The 17,405-nt window shown below is 35.8% G+C and overlaps 2 protein-coding genes across 3 annotated transcripts in view; both read left to right on the forward strand.

The window, feature by feature from the left end:
* Positions 1-23: 23 nt before the first annotated feature.
* Positions 24-2,480, forward strand: LOC128213492 (uncharacterized). The gene is made up of 2 exons (XM_052919235.1): positions 24-605; positions 1,037-2,480. The coding sequence occupies exons 1-2, from the start codon at positions 263-265 to the stop codon at positions 1,201-1,203; spliced, it is 510 nt and encodes a 169-aa protein (XP_052775195.1). The 5' UTR covers positions 24-262; the 3' UTR covers positions 1,204-2,480.
* A 117-nt stretch (positions 2,481-2,597) lies between these two features.
* The window catches only part of LOC128213491 (sodium-coupled neutral amino acid transporter 9-like), a 63,531-nt gene continuing 48,723 nt past the window's right edge, over positions 2,598-17,405 (forward strand). For both annotated transcript variants that reach the window (XM_052919232.1, XM_052919233.1), the window contains exon 1: positions 2,598-2,897. In XM_052919232.1, coding sequence (XP_052775192.1) covers positions 2,821-2,897 — 77 coding nt within the window. In that variant the 5' untranslated portion in view covers positions 2,598-2,820. The remainder of the gene's footprint in view (positions 2,898-17,405) is intronic.

Genomic DNA, 17,405 nt, shown 5'->3' on the forward strand with positions numbered 1-17,405 from the left:
TTATGATATAGTCCCATGTAGATTTAGTATTACATTTCTTTATGGCATAATGTTCAAGTAAAATGTGTTGTTTGGATAAGGACTACGGCATATTCCCCAAAATGTGGTTATTAGCAACGTTATTTCACAACGTTGATAAAAATGACGTCAAAAGTTTTTTCACAACGTGCCGTACACAGGTGACGTCACAATTGATAGTTACCAAGCAACGAATTAACCTGGATTATTCGCTAGCATTGCGAGCATTGCCTATAAGCAGAAGATGGGTTGTTTTAGAAAAATCTTACCAAATTGTCTGATTCAGTGTCTGGCTCGGCAGATAGAGCCCGCATTCGCCGACGCAGCTATTAAAGACACGCTGTTTTTCAAGGTACCCGAGGCTGAACTTCAGAAATTTCTGGATTACGGTCCCGAGCACACGTACTTGGATGCCAGAGAGTACATATTTATGTTCGCATATGAAACCGAGTATTTTTTGGCTCAGCCTGATGCTAATTTTGAACTGAAGACCTATTACTTTGGCGACATCGCTCTGAAAGGCTGGGCTCCCTGCACCAAAAAACCATGGTGGCTGTCGAAAAGCGGGAATAAGAAAACCCAGCAAGGTAGATTTTTTGAAATAGTCTGGGTCTTATTGACTGAAAGTATATGAATTAGTAGCTTGCAGATAAGTTCCATGAACACACAGTGTGTTTTGAAAACTGTTGTCTAAGACAACACATATCTTTATCGATATAAAAGAGACTTTCTTAATCAATGTACGTACTAGTAATAGTATTTACAGAACTCTTTATTTTTTCATAGTGTGTCAAGTCAAAGTGTATATACACTAATTGAATCTCTCAGGCCACTTTATGCGGCAACATGAGCAAAGGAAACACTAAACCCTCATATAAACAGTAATAACTACAATTGAGTTTGTATGCTATGGCAATGTTAATAACCAGGGGCGGTTTGATACTTCCGTGCTTTAACCTAACTTAGTTTTGAAAGCCAATCATGTGGTTATTTCAGCTTATTTCGATAAATATTTTAGGTACTGATGCCACCCAGCCAACTGCCGCCCAAGCCGACCTATTGTCTTCTCTCACAGCTGCCCGCAGCCTGACGGATGATGAGGACACTTTGAATAAAATCGCCGCCAATGGCCGCCGCGTTAACAAGGCATTCACCTCTCCAGGTCTCGTCGAGATATCCATCTGAAGTGAAACTTGAGACATCAAACAGACTCTTACCCCTGTCCGGCCATGTCCGCAACCCAACGTTCCAACGTTTTCGTTTCTATTTATTTTCAATTGACAAAATTTAGATTTAAGCAAAAGAAGTTTTCGGAAATCGTAGGTATATAGTGCAAAATATATGACATGTTACACATGTGCATGTACTACAATGATCCTACCGTCGTTGCATTAAGAAGGGCGTGAGAGTCTGATAAATAAATAATTGCTTTAGCGGAAGATTGGATACCAGATCTCCATTCATCTGCTCGGTGTCGCCGTCCGATCAAGCCGCGGGTCAAATGGAGTGCATACGACATATGAGATCGCACAGCGGGCAAAAGGACCGGCGCTATGAAACCGTTGTGGTTAAAAGTGACACAGATATCGGAATCCACAATCTTCACGAGTCTACTGAAATGTATTTTATTCATATTTGCTTCCTACCCAACCGGTTAAAAGTGACCCAGAGACATTTTTGAAGGACATCGGATGCCACAATATTAACCGGGCGGTTCCACTGAAATGTACTATATTCAGATTGGTGCTCCAAACCAGCCGGCTAACGAGTGCAAGCATTTTAGAATGCGCGGTGCACATTTGGCCGCTTCTTAATGCTACAACAACAGACAACTCATTTAAGAACACTGGTGTCCGTAATTGCCATGTAATTGTTACTTCTACTTATTCTGATTTTCCGAACCAAAAAACGCGCAGTGTATATATGCACGGCGTATAATTCATTTACTCTTCAAAATCGTGATACATTGTATGTGTCTTAAAGTACGCGATGCGGTTTGACTCAAAATCGTGATACATTGTATGTGTCTTAAAGTACGCGATGCGGTTTGACTCAAAATCGTGATACATTGTATGTGTCTTAAAGTACGCGATGCGGTTTGACTCAAAATCGTGATACCTTGTATGTGTCTTAAAGTACGCGATGCGGTTTGACTCAAAATCGTGATACATTGTATGTGTCTTAAAGTACGCGATGCGGTTTGACTCAAAATCGTGATACATTGTATGTGTCTTAAAGTACGCGATGCGGTTTGACTGAGGACTTGGCCATGTGTGAGAAAGTAAGCTGTGTCTTGAGCATTAAGCGACATCATCACGGTTCACGGTGCGATAATTAAAACAACAACAAATAATGTAGTTTAACCATGTAAAAATAATTTGGTGAGACAATTGAACAACATTGTTAGTTATTTTAACCGTTTATTGTTTCATTATTGAGTTTAAGTATAAACAAAAAATCAAGTCAATATTTTATCAAGCTTTCCATACCGTTGGCGTATGTAGATTCTAGACTCGGAAAGGCCCCAAACGTTAGCACAATTGATGGTACCGGTGTCAACGTTATGCAGTTTAATGTAAACAGTAGATATGTTCATAATCAAAATATGTACAAAAGAAAAAGTTCTCCGATCGACGATACAGGTAAAAAGAGATGACTGCGTAGTCAGCTACCGTTTGTAAATATTACTCTATGTCTCAAACAGCCGTTTTCGTAAACATGACGTTATAACTAAACATATCCAAAGGTCATGAACTTTCCTGTCAAAATGGGAGTTATTATATTTTTAAAAGTAAATTTATCATGAGCCATTCCGTGAACAGTGTTGAGGACGACAGAAGTCCGCTTCTATCGTCATTTAACCCAAGCGACTCCTCAAGGTATTTTGAGTCCGATTGGCAAAAAGAAAAGAGAAATGACTCAAGAGTCACGAGTGTCACACTGTCAAAACATTTTTTTTTATGAAAATGAAGTCATTCACTCAGTTAATTATTTCTAAATGAGGTTGTAAACCCCCTTTCCTTATTGCATATTAAATTTCCTTTCATGTTTTTCTCAAATCCTTTCCATCCAAGTAACCTCTGTAATATTTATTATTAAACGGTAGAAATCAATTTAGAGTGTTCTATTAAGAATAAATCATGTAAAAGTTTTGAATCCTGGTTAAACTGTAATTAAATTATTTACAATGAGGGTCTGATATCTGACTTGACAAATGTTTGAGGCTGGAGTGAAAATAATATTAAACTTTTTTAAAGTTTGCATTTCACAGTATTTCCTACTGAAGTCTGGAATAGTCCTTAAGAAAGACTCTTGAAAACCGCACATCAAAAGTTGGGGTGAGAGCCTCCTCATTGACAGTTGTCCTGAACAGCCTATGCATTTGAAATTTTTGCTTGAAAAGTACTAGCTGTTGGAGACATCTTGGATATATTATATCGCGCCCATAATTGCTGTACATCTATCACGTATGGTGTCGCCTATTGTAGTATAATATTCTGGCTGCTGAGTCACCACTCATGGCATAAAAAATAACACTTCATTCAAGTTACTATCCCTATATGATTAATGTATGTTTTGTATATATGATTGGTTTTCAGCGTACATTTAGATGAAGAATTCATTTTGCTAAAGTAGCATTTTGATTTAATTCCAACTTTAAATCTTTGAAATTTATGTCTATTAAGAAAGAGAAAAATAATTTTCAAAAGAATGGTACAAAGTCATAGCTTATTTTTCATGAAGTTTGGAAGTTATTGGTATGCTATATACTCCATAATAAATGGGCTAAATCTTCAAAATTGAACACTGAAGTAAAGTAATTTCCAACATTTTGTATTAAACTCCCAATGGTACAAGGTAAATAGTTGAGAATTAGAAATATCACAATCAGTCAATGTTTCATTGACCTTGGATCATACTTTGGAAAATTAAAATGCTTTGTTTGAATACACTTTTGTGGAATTGAAAAAAAATATGTTGTAAGTTGCAAATGAGGTAATATTTTATCAAAATATTAACATGCAAGAAAATTGATGGCATGGAAGTTCATATTTCGATGGAAGCTCCGAAAAAACATAAAACCTGATATTTTCAATGCAGGACATGGAAAACAGAGTAGTTCAAAATGGAGTTTTATAGTAAAAGATTGTATTTTATTTCACAAGTGTAGAAGAAATTTCCACCATGAGTGTATTAAATACTATTGATCACTGAAATTGAGTTTTTCTGTTCCGCATATGTTTTTGTAGAGATATACTGTTATATTAATTCATTTTTCTAAATGCCGCCTTTTTCATTCCCCTGTTACTTTTGGGAAGCTGTTTAAGCACAGTTTTGAGCGCCTATGACTTCCCCATGCCAGCTTGTTGAGAAAAAGTTCTCAATGTTTTTTTCTCAGTTTTTTTTATTGACTTCAGTTTGAGTGAAACATTTATGAACATTCTCCAATAGACTTTTATTAATGCATTTACGGTCCAAATAATAACAATTCATGCACAAAACAAATAAAACAGGGCATGAATTGACCAAATTGAATTGGCCACCATTTATGAATAAAATGTGGATTAACTGTGAATTAAAATATTTTGGAGTTTGTTTCCTGATTCATGGGAATTCAATCAATCTTAAAAACTACCAAAGATCAGTCTGATTTGATTGTAGCTCATTTTCCAGCCGAGGAGTGACATGAACGATGGTGTTGTTGACATTTGAGTGTGAGCTGGAGCATTTTATTGATTGTCGTGTGAATTTTCTGAATGATTCAGATTGTATAACAAAGTCAGACATTTTGAAAAGTAATTAAATGGATGTATTTATAACATAAATTTTGTTTATAATATTTGAGCTTTTGTTTCACGTTTGAAGTGTTTTTTTGTCTGAATGCAAATGTTCAAGCATTTAGCTTCAGAAACATGTTTGAACTATAGGATTGCCGGGGCATTTCCAAAAAAACAAAGTTATTAATTTAAAAAAAAAATATGTATTGAAACAATCTTTTCTTTTCTTGACAAAATCTGCTGTTTCGAAATTGAGGTATTCAGTATTAATCAAAGGGAAGTAACAATTGAATTTAAAAGCATTTCTTCAAGTTAATATTTTCACTATTACTCTCTTACAGTTTGCAGTGAAAATCTCATATTGATAATATGAAAGAAAGAATCATATGGAACAATTAAAAATTGAATGTGATAGCTGTTAAAACGAGAAGAGATGAATATTGGCAATAATTTCCAAAAAGTTCACTGTGTTTCAGCAAATCATGACTTTGCAATTGGAAGAAGCATATGATAACAAGCACCGCTGCATAGCCTCTTTAGTGAGTCTAGTAATTTCATATTTTTCACAAGTGTATATAAATTTATGTGTGCCTGGCCATTATATTCAGCCATCAGTGAAATTTTATTATGCACCACATATAAATTCCTTGTGCATTTAATTGATTGCACCTATTTGAGCCTACTCAATGGCTCACATTGATTTATGAACTTGCTATGTTTCCAAAGTGGATTGATATAAAGAATGAGAATTCACAAAATAGTGGCAAATTTATAATGGTAATGGTACTTGCGTTTCATTTATAATATAATTTTATCAAATCAACCACCTTTTGTGCAATTTGGGAAAATCAGACATTTATACTCTCTGACACAAATATTGTAGAACTGTTGTATATCAGTGTCAGACAATGCATTGTACCATATAGTACTAACTTGTACTTAATCATACCATTGATTCTCAAAGTCGTTCATTTCCATCTTAACTATATGATTTTTAACAAAGAAGTCTTGTACTGGTGGTTAATAACTTTACTTCATACTTGTATTAGCACTTCAACAAATGGGGCAACAGTGATCTGGTGGTCTGTTTAATTTGTAATGCATGAACTATTATTGACTTGTAGTTTATCATTAAAATATTGAGTACCGGTAAATAGAAAATTGAGTATGACATCAAGTCCCAGTATGTGAGTTGACTCATTTACATACACCAATAGCCAATATAGCGTACCTGAAATACTTGCCTCTGATTGGCTTGTTTGAAGTGATGACCTAAAGATATTATATATTTTTATCTGTACACAAACCATATGCTTATTTTCTTTTGATCATGAAAGTGACTTAAGTAAAAAAAAAGTTAAACATAGAAATAAGGGATGGCAAGGAATACTCTTACATTGTATTTTAATTCACTACTCAAGTACTTGAAAACAAATGTTGTTTTAAATTGCACTAAATGCACGTAATACAGGCAATGTTACAGTTCTTGCATGTTGCCAATAAGACACCATTCTCATACACCAGAGTGGTGATGCTATGCGTACGACTCTCTGGTTCAATCGACCCAGTTCTGAGTGCAAACAGCGAAAATTTTAGCCAGTCAGAAACGTTTCGCTGTTTCTTATTAATGGATTCTCTTGAAGTCAGCAAACCGTAGTGATTGACCTTAGCCAATGGAAAAGAGCCTTACATACACAATTAAAATGAGGAATCCGAGGGACAATTAATAAGTCACAATATTTATTCGGACTGGTTTTTTGGAATGCGCGATATTGGTTTTTGGCCCCTCCATGTGTCATCTCTGCAGAAATGCAATATTGATCCAGTTTATGACATGCACTACGACATTGAGAGGAATATATTTATGATTACCACATTTATTGTTTTGACAAATTTTAGGGATTATAATAATTTACTATGCTTGATTGATTATGATCTGGCAATTATCCGTAATTACTTTTTCATATCAAATATGTATTTAAAGAAATGGAACTTGATTGAATGTTATAAATATCAAAATATTTATATGATTATCGTACAAAAGTGTGAACAATTTATTGTGTTAACGTCAATATACCCACACTCCACACATCCACCCCTGAAGAACACTCGCACAATATTGTCCCCCACCTCCCCCACTTTAGTCCCGATGAAAATGAAATCATATTGTCCTTAAAACTACTTGCGTTTGAAAAATACAATTGAAATATGTGCATCTTGTATTGATTGTTTAAGATTAAGAGTGTGTTTCATAGCTTTATTTCAATATTTTATGATTGACTTTTGCACGTTTAAACTATTACTTTATTAAAATATGTGTCCATTATGAAATTAAGTACCTGAATGTCTTGTGTTTTAAATGTAAATCGCTGAAATAGATATTTGCTAAAAATATCTTATAGTCGTATCAAAACAGAGTGCTTAATTAACTTTACAAAATTAATGTAAAATAAACAAGCTTCAAAACAGCTTATTGATGGTCAGTGATAAATAGTTAAGTTTCTTAATGTAACAAGCATTTTGGTTGGTCGACGATGATATCAGGAAAATAATCTATTGATAGTTTTGCTCTTGATGGCAGTGAGTGCAAGAGAGTTAGGCTTATTATGATCAAACCTCTGATAAATGAGAATGACAAGACACATTTACGGTCACTCTAGTCCATGCATAGTACATTTAAATGACAGTTCTTGTGAGACTATATAAACTGTCAACGAAGGGGGCCCAATTTACAACAATGACACTTCATGATATTTTTATTGCAATTCATCTCGCACACAATTCTTTTTTTTTCTAAATTAAAATTTGCACCAAATAATACTAATAAAATGAAATATACAGGACAAACCACATCTCTACTGTATAGAAATAAAAACATTTTCATTTGATTTTTATTCATTTTCTGATGTACCGGTACTACATAAATACTCCCTCTTTTAAAGATGAAAAACATAGATGGAAATTGCCAATATAACATCATCATGACCCACATATAAGGTTGTAAGCTTGAAGCATGTACATGGCTCTTTCAAAAACCAATTCAAGATTTTTCAAATACTCAAGTACTCCTGTAGGAGATTATTTGTGTGCTCAAGTATTGAATTTATTTGTTGCAATCCCTTATATTAAAAAAAATCAAAGGATCAATCAATATTTATTATACTTTTTTAAGGCTGATTAATGCATTCCCGCCTTTTCCTCTAAACATCAGGGGGCCCTTGATCAGAAGGATGATCATCAGGAAGAATTTTGTACCTTGTACTGCACTGTTTAAATTCTTTCTAGGTACCAAATTGCTACTAATATCCTTGATGAAACAACCCCCAGTGCCACTTTTAAAAAAAATCCTGCTATATGGAGTTGATCAGGAATCAAATTGATTTTTTGTTGAAACGATGCAACAGAAATAGTGTGCTCACCAACTAGTAAAGTAAACCCAAAAGAAAATGAACGTTCTGTCTGACTAGTTCTTATCTAAGTGCACAACATTTGTTTGGTGTTGATGCTAGAGTTAGTCATTTAGTAAGCCTAATCATGCCCCCCTTTGAAGAAGAGGGGTATATTGCTTTGCACATGTCGGTCGGTAGGTTGGTCGGTCGGTCCGTCGGTAGACCAAAGCTTGTCCGAGTGATAACTCAACAATTCCTGGATGTATGGTCATCAAACTTTACATGAAGGTTGTGCCTGACCAGTAGATGACCTTTATTGATTTAAGGGCACATAGGGTTAAAGGTCAAGGTCACAGTGACCTTTAATGATAAAATAATTTTAAAGCTTGTCCGAGTGATAACTCAACAATGTCTAGACCTATAGTCATCAAACTTGATATGGAAGTTGGGCCTGACCAGTTGATGACCCCTATTGATTTTAGGGCTCATCAGGTCAAAGGTCAAGGTCACAGTGACCTTAAATGATAAAAGTTGTCTGAGTGATAACTCTACAATGCCTGCACCAATTGCCCTCAAACCTGACTTGAAGGTTGGGTCTGACCAGTAGATGACCCCTATTGTTTTTTGGGGTCATCGGGTCAAGGTCAAAGTGACCTTAAATGATAAAGGGTTGTCCGAGTGATAACTCAACAATGCCTGCACCCATGACCCTTAAACTTGACTTGGAAATTGGGCCTGACCAGTAGATGATCCCTATAGATTTAAGGGCTCATCGAGTCAAAGGTCAAGGTCACAGTGACCTTTATTGATAAAAAGTTGTCCGAGTGATAACTCTACAATGCCTGCACCTATGGCCCTCAAACCTTACTTGGAGGTTGGGTATGACCAGTAGATGACCCCTATTGATATTGGGGTTCATCAGGCCAAAGATCAAGGTCACAGTAACCTTTAATGATAAAGGGTTGTCCGAGTGATAACTCGACAATGCCTGCACCCATGGCCCTTAAACTTGACTTGGAGGTTGGGCCTGACCAGTAGATGATCCCTATTGATTTAAGGGCTCGTTGAGTCAAAGGTCAAGGTCACAGTGAACTTTAATGATAAAGAGTTGTCCAAGTGATAACTCAACAATGCCTGCACCCATGGCCCTCATACCTGACTTGGAGGTTGGGCCTGACCAGTATTTGACCCCTATTGATATTGGGGTTCATCGGGCCTAAGGTCAAGATCACAGTGACCTTAAATGATAAAGAGTGGTCCGAGTGATTACTCAACAATGCCTGCACCCATGGCCCTCATACTTGACCTGGAGGTTGGGCCTGACCAGTCGATGACCCCTATTGATTTTAGGGGTCAAAAGGTCAATGTCAGTGACCTTTAAAGCAAACTTAACAATTCATTGACCTAAGATCATCAAACTTGACATGAAGGTCAGCCCTGAGTAGTAGATGACCCCCTTTTGATTTTGGGGGTCTTCGAGACAAAGTTAACCGTCACAGTGACCTTTAATGCGAAAAAGTTAGCAAAGCTTCTCCCAGTGATATCTCAACAATGCCTGGACCTATGATCATCAAACTTGACATGGAGGCTGAGCCTGACGAGTAGATGATTTAGGAGTCATCAGATCAAAGGTCAAGGTCACAGTGACCTTGAACAAAAAAAGCTTGTCTGTGTGATAACTTGACAATGCTCGCAGCCATGGCCCGCAAACTTGACATTCAGGTTTTTGGTGACCATCTGATGACTCCTATGCATTTTGAGGTCATAGAGTCAAAGGTCATGATCATAACATACTCTATCCTCACACTTTGAATGGTCATAATCTTAAAACTTCCTCAACGGCATCCAATGTCAGTGACAAATCAGCTGTCATTTCGGTCCAAGCATATTTCATTCGATTGTCCATATAATCCTGACAACATGGCGCTCAGGGGGACATAATGTTTGACAAACATCTGTTGTTTATATAAAGAAACACCAAGCGAACAGTGAACCAATGTGTTTGTTACAGTTTGTAGTATTTCCATCTCTCAGAAGTCTAAAATTTCAAGGACTTGTGTCAGACTTTGCAAATACATAAAAAATTTTATTTCAACAGGACAGGGTTAACAAAAAGCAAGTGGCCTGAGAACTTTCTTGCTGACTTGTCAAAACATGCTTTTTGAAATCTTCAAATTGCATGATTGTTAATGATATTTTGATTTAAACTACTAAGTAAAAATTAAAACTCATGTGAAGGATGTTGTGTATAATTTGACAGTCAATGTACCACAAGAAGGACAAGGACAGCAGACCATTATTCATCACTTTAATAAACCTTCAACTCTATGCCATAATACCGCTGATGTTTAAAAATAGTGAAGTGGCCGCGATCTAGAACAAATCTACCGGTACATGAGGCCTCACCAAATTAATAACTTGCTCATTGGATTTCCTCCACCTATTTCTTCAATAAGGCAAAAAAAATTTTATTATTTTTATATCACTTGCGCCCGCACCATCTTAAAAAAAACAGAGTTATTCATTTTACGAGCGCGCATTTGTTTAGTGGAATACAGCCTTTTCCCACATTTCAGCGATTGCAGGCGACATTTACTGCTCTCTAACCTAAACCGCGATTTTTGATTGTAAAAGTTATCAAAACACCGGCTCTAACAATTATTTAACTTTCTGATTCTTGAAAATATGTGAACAAATGACAATTCTACAGCCATTTAAAGGTTGATTAAATTTTGGACGATTGCGTTTGTTTCAATATGGCTCCCTCTAAAGAGAAACATATATATATTGGGTAAGAAGTGCTAAATTTCATCGTGAATGGCAGTGAAAGTGTTGATCCAAAGTTTGAATAGGTTTCGGACATGTCTGACGAGAATTCAGTTACAGTGAAAGCAGTTTCCAATCTGCACCTGCTACACCTGGCTAGGTAGAAATTTCAGGTGTGTATTTTTAGCTCAACTATTCGAAGAATAAGGAGAGCTATCCTAGTCACCCGAGCGTCGGCGTAACCACTTATGTTAAAGTTTTTGTAAGAGTTTTTGTACCACCTCAAATATAAGTCCATTGACATATGGCTTTGAAACTTTGCACACTTGTTCACCATCATGCCCCCAACCCGTACACAGGAGGAGGTACCTCAAGCATTTTGACAAAATAATGCCCCTTTTTTGACTTAATTTACATTAAAGTTTGCGTACCACCTCTAATATTTTCAAATTCCATTGACATCTGGCTTTGAAACTTTGCCGACTTGTTCACCATCATGCCCCCAACTTGTACACAGGAGGAGGTAACTCTATCAAGCAATTTGACAAAATTATACCCCTTTTTCGACTTAGAATTTACGTTAAGGTTTGCGTACCACCTTGAATATTTTCCAATTCAGTTTATGTAAATATCTTAGCACATCATGTATTGCATTGAAATCTAATCCAACAGTGCTCCATGCATGTTTCGCCAAAACTTTTCAATCCATACACCGAAAAGCGGCTGAATATTCGAGCGCGCTGTCTCTGTGACAGCTCTTGTGTAACTTCTTAGGGTTTTTTAGCTTCTTTGCTGCTATTATAGCAAATTTGATGTATTTTTAGGTCGACTATTCGAAGAATAAGGAGAGCTAGCCTAGTCACCCGAGCGTTGGCGTCGGCGTTGGCGTAACCACTTATGTTAAAGTTTTTGTAAGAGTTTTTTACCACTTCAAATATTTTCAAAGTCCATTGACTTATGGCTTTGAAACTTTGCACACTTGTTCACCATCATGCCCCCAACCTGTACACAGGAGGAGGTAACTTTATCAAGCATTTAAACAAAATTATGCCCTTTTTTTTACTAAGAATTTATGTTAAAGTTTGCGTACCACTTCAAATATTTTCAAAGTCCATTGACATATGGCTTTGAAACTTTGCACACTTGTTCACCATCATGTCTCCAACCTGTACACAGGAGGAGGTAACTTTATCAAGCATTTTAACAAAATTATGCCCCTTTTTTTACTTAGAATTTACGTTTAAGTTTGCGTACCACCTCAAATATTTTCAAAGTCCATTGACATCTGGCTTTGAAACTTAGAACGCTTGGTCACCATAATGCCCCCAACCTGTACACAGGAGGAGATTATAAGTATCTTCCATGGCCGAAAGTGTAAGATAGGTTCATTCCGACCTGAGCTAGGGTGTTTTGCGGAAACGAGCCTCGTTTCCGCAAAACACCCTGCTCCAGGGTCGGGATGAACCTATCTTACACGAGCGGCTATGGTAGATGCTTTTTCTCCCACACCAGTTAAACAAAATGAAGTAAACATGTATTTTTTGCTGGAACTCTTTTGTGCTTAGAAATAAAAATTGCGTATGGATATGCGCTAATTCGTGGTTGTCATGGATATGCCACAGTGATTCAGATTATGTTAATAGTCAAATCGGTCTTTAAATAGTTCAAAGGAGAGTGAAGCATTATTTCTTGAAAGGTGCGTTAAAACTGTTTTATGGTGGCATTTGAAGCGAGAAATAATTAATTAGCGTTCTAAATATTGCCACACGACAAGGTTTCCATGATGCTACAGACGACAGTCTTCAACAAAGGAGGTAATTGCAATATGGTGACCATTAAAACGAAGTTCCATACGGGCATTTTTTCTTCGCCCGTGGGCAAGATAAGAATTTCTAGCATGGTTGAATTATTGGATCTACTTATCTGAGGTGGGAGAAAACTTTATCAAGCATTTTGACAAAATTATGCCCCTTTTTCTACTTAGAATTAACATTAAAGTTTGCGTACAACCTCAAATATTTTCAAAGTCCATTGACATCTGGCTTTGAAACTTAGCAAGCTTGTTCACCATCATGCCCCCAACCTGTACACAGGAGGAGGTAACTCTATCACGCAGTTTGACAAAATTATCCCCCTTTTACGACTTAGAATTTACGTTAAAATCAGCGTACCACAAATATTTTCAGATTAAATTTATGTTAATTTCTCAGCACATCATGTTTTGCATTGAAATCTAATTTAACAGTGCTCCATGCATGTTTCGCCAGAACTTTTCAATCCATAAAGCGGCGGAATAATCGAGCGCGCTGTCTCTGTGACAGCTCTTGTTTGTAGTAGATTTTCCTTCAAAAGTTTACATTTAATGATCTATGCATGTTTGCTTTTATTTTGCTACAGATCAAAGTATAGTGTTTATTTAAATCATTTACCATGCATCTACCGTAATACAAAAAGTTTGGCTCAGAAATGAGAACCACTGATATTCCTGCATCTTCAATTTTATTCTAGTGTTATTTTCAAACTGCATCAGTAATGCATACAGATACTAAACAGAACATTTGTAAAAAATATTGCTAATTTAAAAAATATTGCTAATTTAAAAAATATTGCTTATTAAAATTTCAGATTCCTCAGATGCAGCGGATCATGAAATTCCTGTTCCTGTGAGGAAACGAGGGCGTGCTCAAGGTGGAGGTATTCATTGCCGAGGCGCAATGGTCATGTACAGTACGAGTACGCTAAATATAAAGCTGATTGACGTTCCTATATGCTTCATGCCATGCCAGGAGCTTAACCACACAAAAACATAAAAAAGCCGAAGATAGAATTGTGTATAGTTTTTATATTACATATAATAAATGTAAGTCAAAAAGAGAGAAAAAATGTGTCAGACTGTGTGATTGGAAAAAAATATGAATCACACATTGTGTTGTGAATAAATGTTTGCTGCTTTTTCGATATTTATGTGTATATTTCAACTATATAAAAATGAAAATATATATATATTTCATATATTAAAATCATTGAAATGTTAAATATCTATGCTGAAAGTGTTTTTGTATTTTCTTGAAGTATTTTTTTTTTGCTTTATATGAATGTTATACTCGCCCAAGCGTCGGCGTTGGCGTCACACCTTGGTTAAGGTTTTGCATGCAAGGACACATTGGTTAATATTTCAGCAACTACCTGAGGTATTGCATTGAGACATTATATAATGGAACTCAACCATCCAGCCTACTTGATTAACCAAGTTAGAAAACTCTAGTTTGCATTTAATGCAAATAGTAGGCCTTTATTATTCGACTTAGAAATTCTGGTTAAGGTTTTGCGTGCAAGCACACATAGGTTAATATCTCAGCAACTACTTGAGGTATTGCATTGAGAGTTGATACAACGGTACTCTACCATCCAACCTACTTAATTAACCAAGTTAAAAAACTCTAGTTTGCATTTAATGCAAATAATAGGCCTTTATTATTCGACTTAGAAATTCTGGTTAAGGTTTTGCATGCAAGCACACATAGGTTAATATCTCAGCAACTACTTGAGGTATTGCATTGAGACTTTATACTATAGTACTCAACCATCCAACCTACTTAATTAACCAAGTAATATAACTCTAGTTTGCATTTAATGCAAATAATAGGCCTTTATTATTTGCTTTGAAATTCTGGTTAAGGTTTTGTGTGTAAGCACACATAGGTTAATATCTCAGCAACTACTTGAGGTATTGCATTGAGACTTGATACAATGGTACTCAACCATCCAACCTACATCCATTTAAGTTAGATAACTGTAGTTTGCATTACATTCAAATAATGGCCCCTTTTTTGACATAGAAATTCTGGTTAAAGTTTTGCATGTAACCACTTTTAAGTCAATACCTCAGCGAATACATCATGTATTCATTGAAACTTTACCCACAGGCTCCCAACCATTTAACCTTCTTATTTAATCAAGTAAGATAACTCTATCTTTCATATTATATAATTTTCGCACCTTTATTATTAGACTTAGAAATTCTGGTGAAGGTCTTGCATGTTACTTGCTACTTGATGTATTGCGTTGAGACTTTATACAATGGTATTCAACCACCCAACGTAACTGAATAACCAAGTTAGATAACTGTATTTTGCAAATAATTGCTCTTTATTATTAGACTTAAAAACTCTGGTTAAAATTTACCATGTAACCACATTTATGTTAATATCTCAGCACATCATGTATTGCATTGAAATCTAATCTAACAGTGATCCATGCATGTTTTGCCGAAACTTTTCAATCCTTACACTGAAAAGCGGCAGAATAGTCAAGCGTGCTGTCTCTGTGACAGCTCCTGTTTGTATATATGTTTGTTTTCTACTACTTGTCCAAATTTGAACGAGATATCTCAAAAAATGAGGAAATTATGCCAGTTTAAAATAGGTACACATTAAATTCTGAGAGAGCCTGGAATAAACCTGGTGCTGGCTGGAATATTTTGTGACATACTTGGTGCCTGAAGGGTTAGAGGTACAGTGTAGGTTTTTTGAAAATTCCCTTACTGAACTAAAATGGCTACCAATGCCTATTGTGTAGTCATTGCAAGAGTGATAGCTGTAGCTTATATTTTATTGCAAATGCCAATTATTTGTGAGTTCTTTTTCAAGTCACCTTGTCGAGCCATTTCCATGGCATAAGATGTGCCAAAGTTGTTTTTAATAGATAATTATTTTTAACCTGGTTTTCCAATGGAAACAGTGGAAAACCTAGGCTTTTTTTTAAATAACTTTGCTTAAATACTTAACAACTAGAAACCTGTGGTTTAAAATTATTTCATTTATTAAAAAGTTTAAAGCAATACATTTGCTTGATCTGAAATAGAGTTTGTTTGATTTCAAAACTAAGATTTGTATAAAATTTTCTTGTAGTGATATCATTATTTCACTGGATGTTATCCTTGTACTGTTTACAATATCATTGTTTAGTTAATAAGTGAATAAAATGTGAGTAAAAGTGACTATAAATATTTATCGCTCTTCGCTTGCTCCTCTTTCTTGCTAAATGCAAAACAAATATTTTTATTATTAATGCGCTCTTTCGGAAAAAAGCGGATGAACAAGTTATCAATTTGGTGAGGCCTGATTTGTAGAATAGGTATTTAACCCTTTGCATGCTGGGTAAATTGTCGTTTGCTCAAAAATGTGGTCTGGTTTATTCTAAATTTCTTTCAATTTACTTAAAACTTTGGGGATATATTGACTGAGTGGCAAACAGCTTGGAACCTGACCAGGCATCGAATTACTCGGTGTCTGGTCTGGTCCCAAGCTGTTTGCAAAGCCTTTAAAATTGCCATCAGCAGCCTAAGGGTTAAATAACTACAGTTTGAACTTTGGAAAAGAGTTACATGTACTTGCTAAAACATTGAGAGGTCATGACATTCTACACCTTTTATTATCTGAATTTTTATCCATTTACTAAATGTACTTTTAGCAGCCTAGTGACCTCTAAATTTGAACCCTGTTATGAAAGCTGTAACATCATTAAGGTAGCACACCCCTTATGAAAACTTCCACTTGAAATTCTTCAATTTTAATGCTTTAGCCTTTGTTGTTAAGCATAGGTCTATACAAATCTTTTGAGGGTTTCTTTGTAGCGGTTCGAATCCATCCAGAAGCTTTTTTTTTCTTTTTTTAAGCTAACATTTTTTACAGTAGTTTATATAGTATTTTCATTAAAAAGTAATTGATCATTTCTACACATAAATATAAGCGTCTTAATTAATTTTCTTAATTGCAGTCAGGGCTGAATAGGTTGTTGGGAATTTTATTTCTTTTAAACGAGGCAGTAAAACATTCTGATTTTTTGCATTATGTTCCAAAATGGTTAAAGAAGTCAATTGTAACCATGGCCCCCGAGGTCCGGGGATAGCTGGGGAACTGGGCCATATTTTTACCTTCCAGGTGGCCCCATAGTGCCAGGTGAATGTGGTGGTTTTGTCTTCAGTCGCGCCAAAAATAGCGGGGAATGGGCCTTACCTAGGGTCCCTGGGTGCGGGGGCATTTGGTGAGGATTTTACCAGCAGTTCGTCCCTGCAAGACAGGGATTTTACCTGGGCTTGGCTGGACCGAAAGTCAAAGTCCCCGCTATTCCCCGGACCTGGGGGGAGGGCCGTGGTATCAATTGATTGATGCAAAGTTATTAATAAGGTACAGGTCTTGAGTATTTCAAGAACTTGTTTATTTTGCTTTTAAACATCAAGGTTCATCTTTATGCGTCAAAACAGTTTGTTAAAATTGTAAAACTATATGGCTATTTCAGTACAGTTTGATTATATGTGTTGATAATGTGATCGAAAATGTATTATTTCTGAAAACAAATATATTTTGTTTTTACTCTGATACCAAATTATTACCAAAATGTTGAAAAATAAATGAAATAAAGGATTGTTCTTGTTTCTCAGGTGATGTTTTTA

The sequence above is a fragment of the Mya arenaria genome, chromosome 13, assembly GCF_026914265.1.
Source record: "Mya arenaria isolate MELC-2E11 chromosome 13, ASM2691426v1".
Classification (NCBI taxonomy): Eukaryota; Metazoa; Mollusca; class Bivalvia; order Myida; family Myidae; genus Mya; species Mya arenaria.

Bases quoted from the DNA above. Each gene is read 5' to 3' on its own strand.
- LOC128213492 (XM_052919235.1), top strand. From the start codon at position 263: ATGGGTTGTTTTAGAAAAATCTTACCAAATTGTCTGATTCAGTGTCTG. The intron at 606-1,036 runs GTAGATTTTTTG...TAAATATTTTAG, and splicing joins GAATAAGAAAACCCAGCAAG to GTACTGATGCCACCCAGCCA.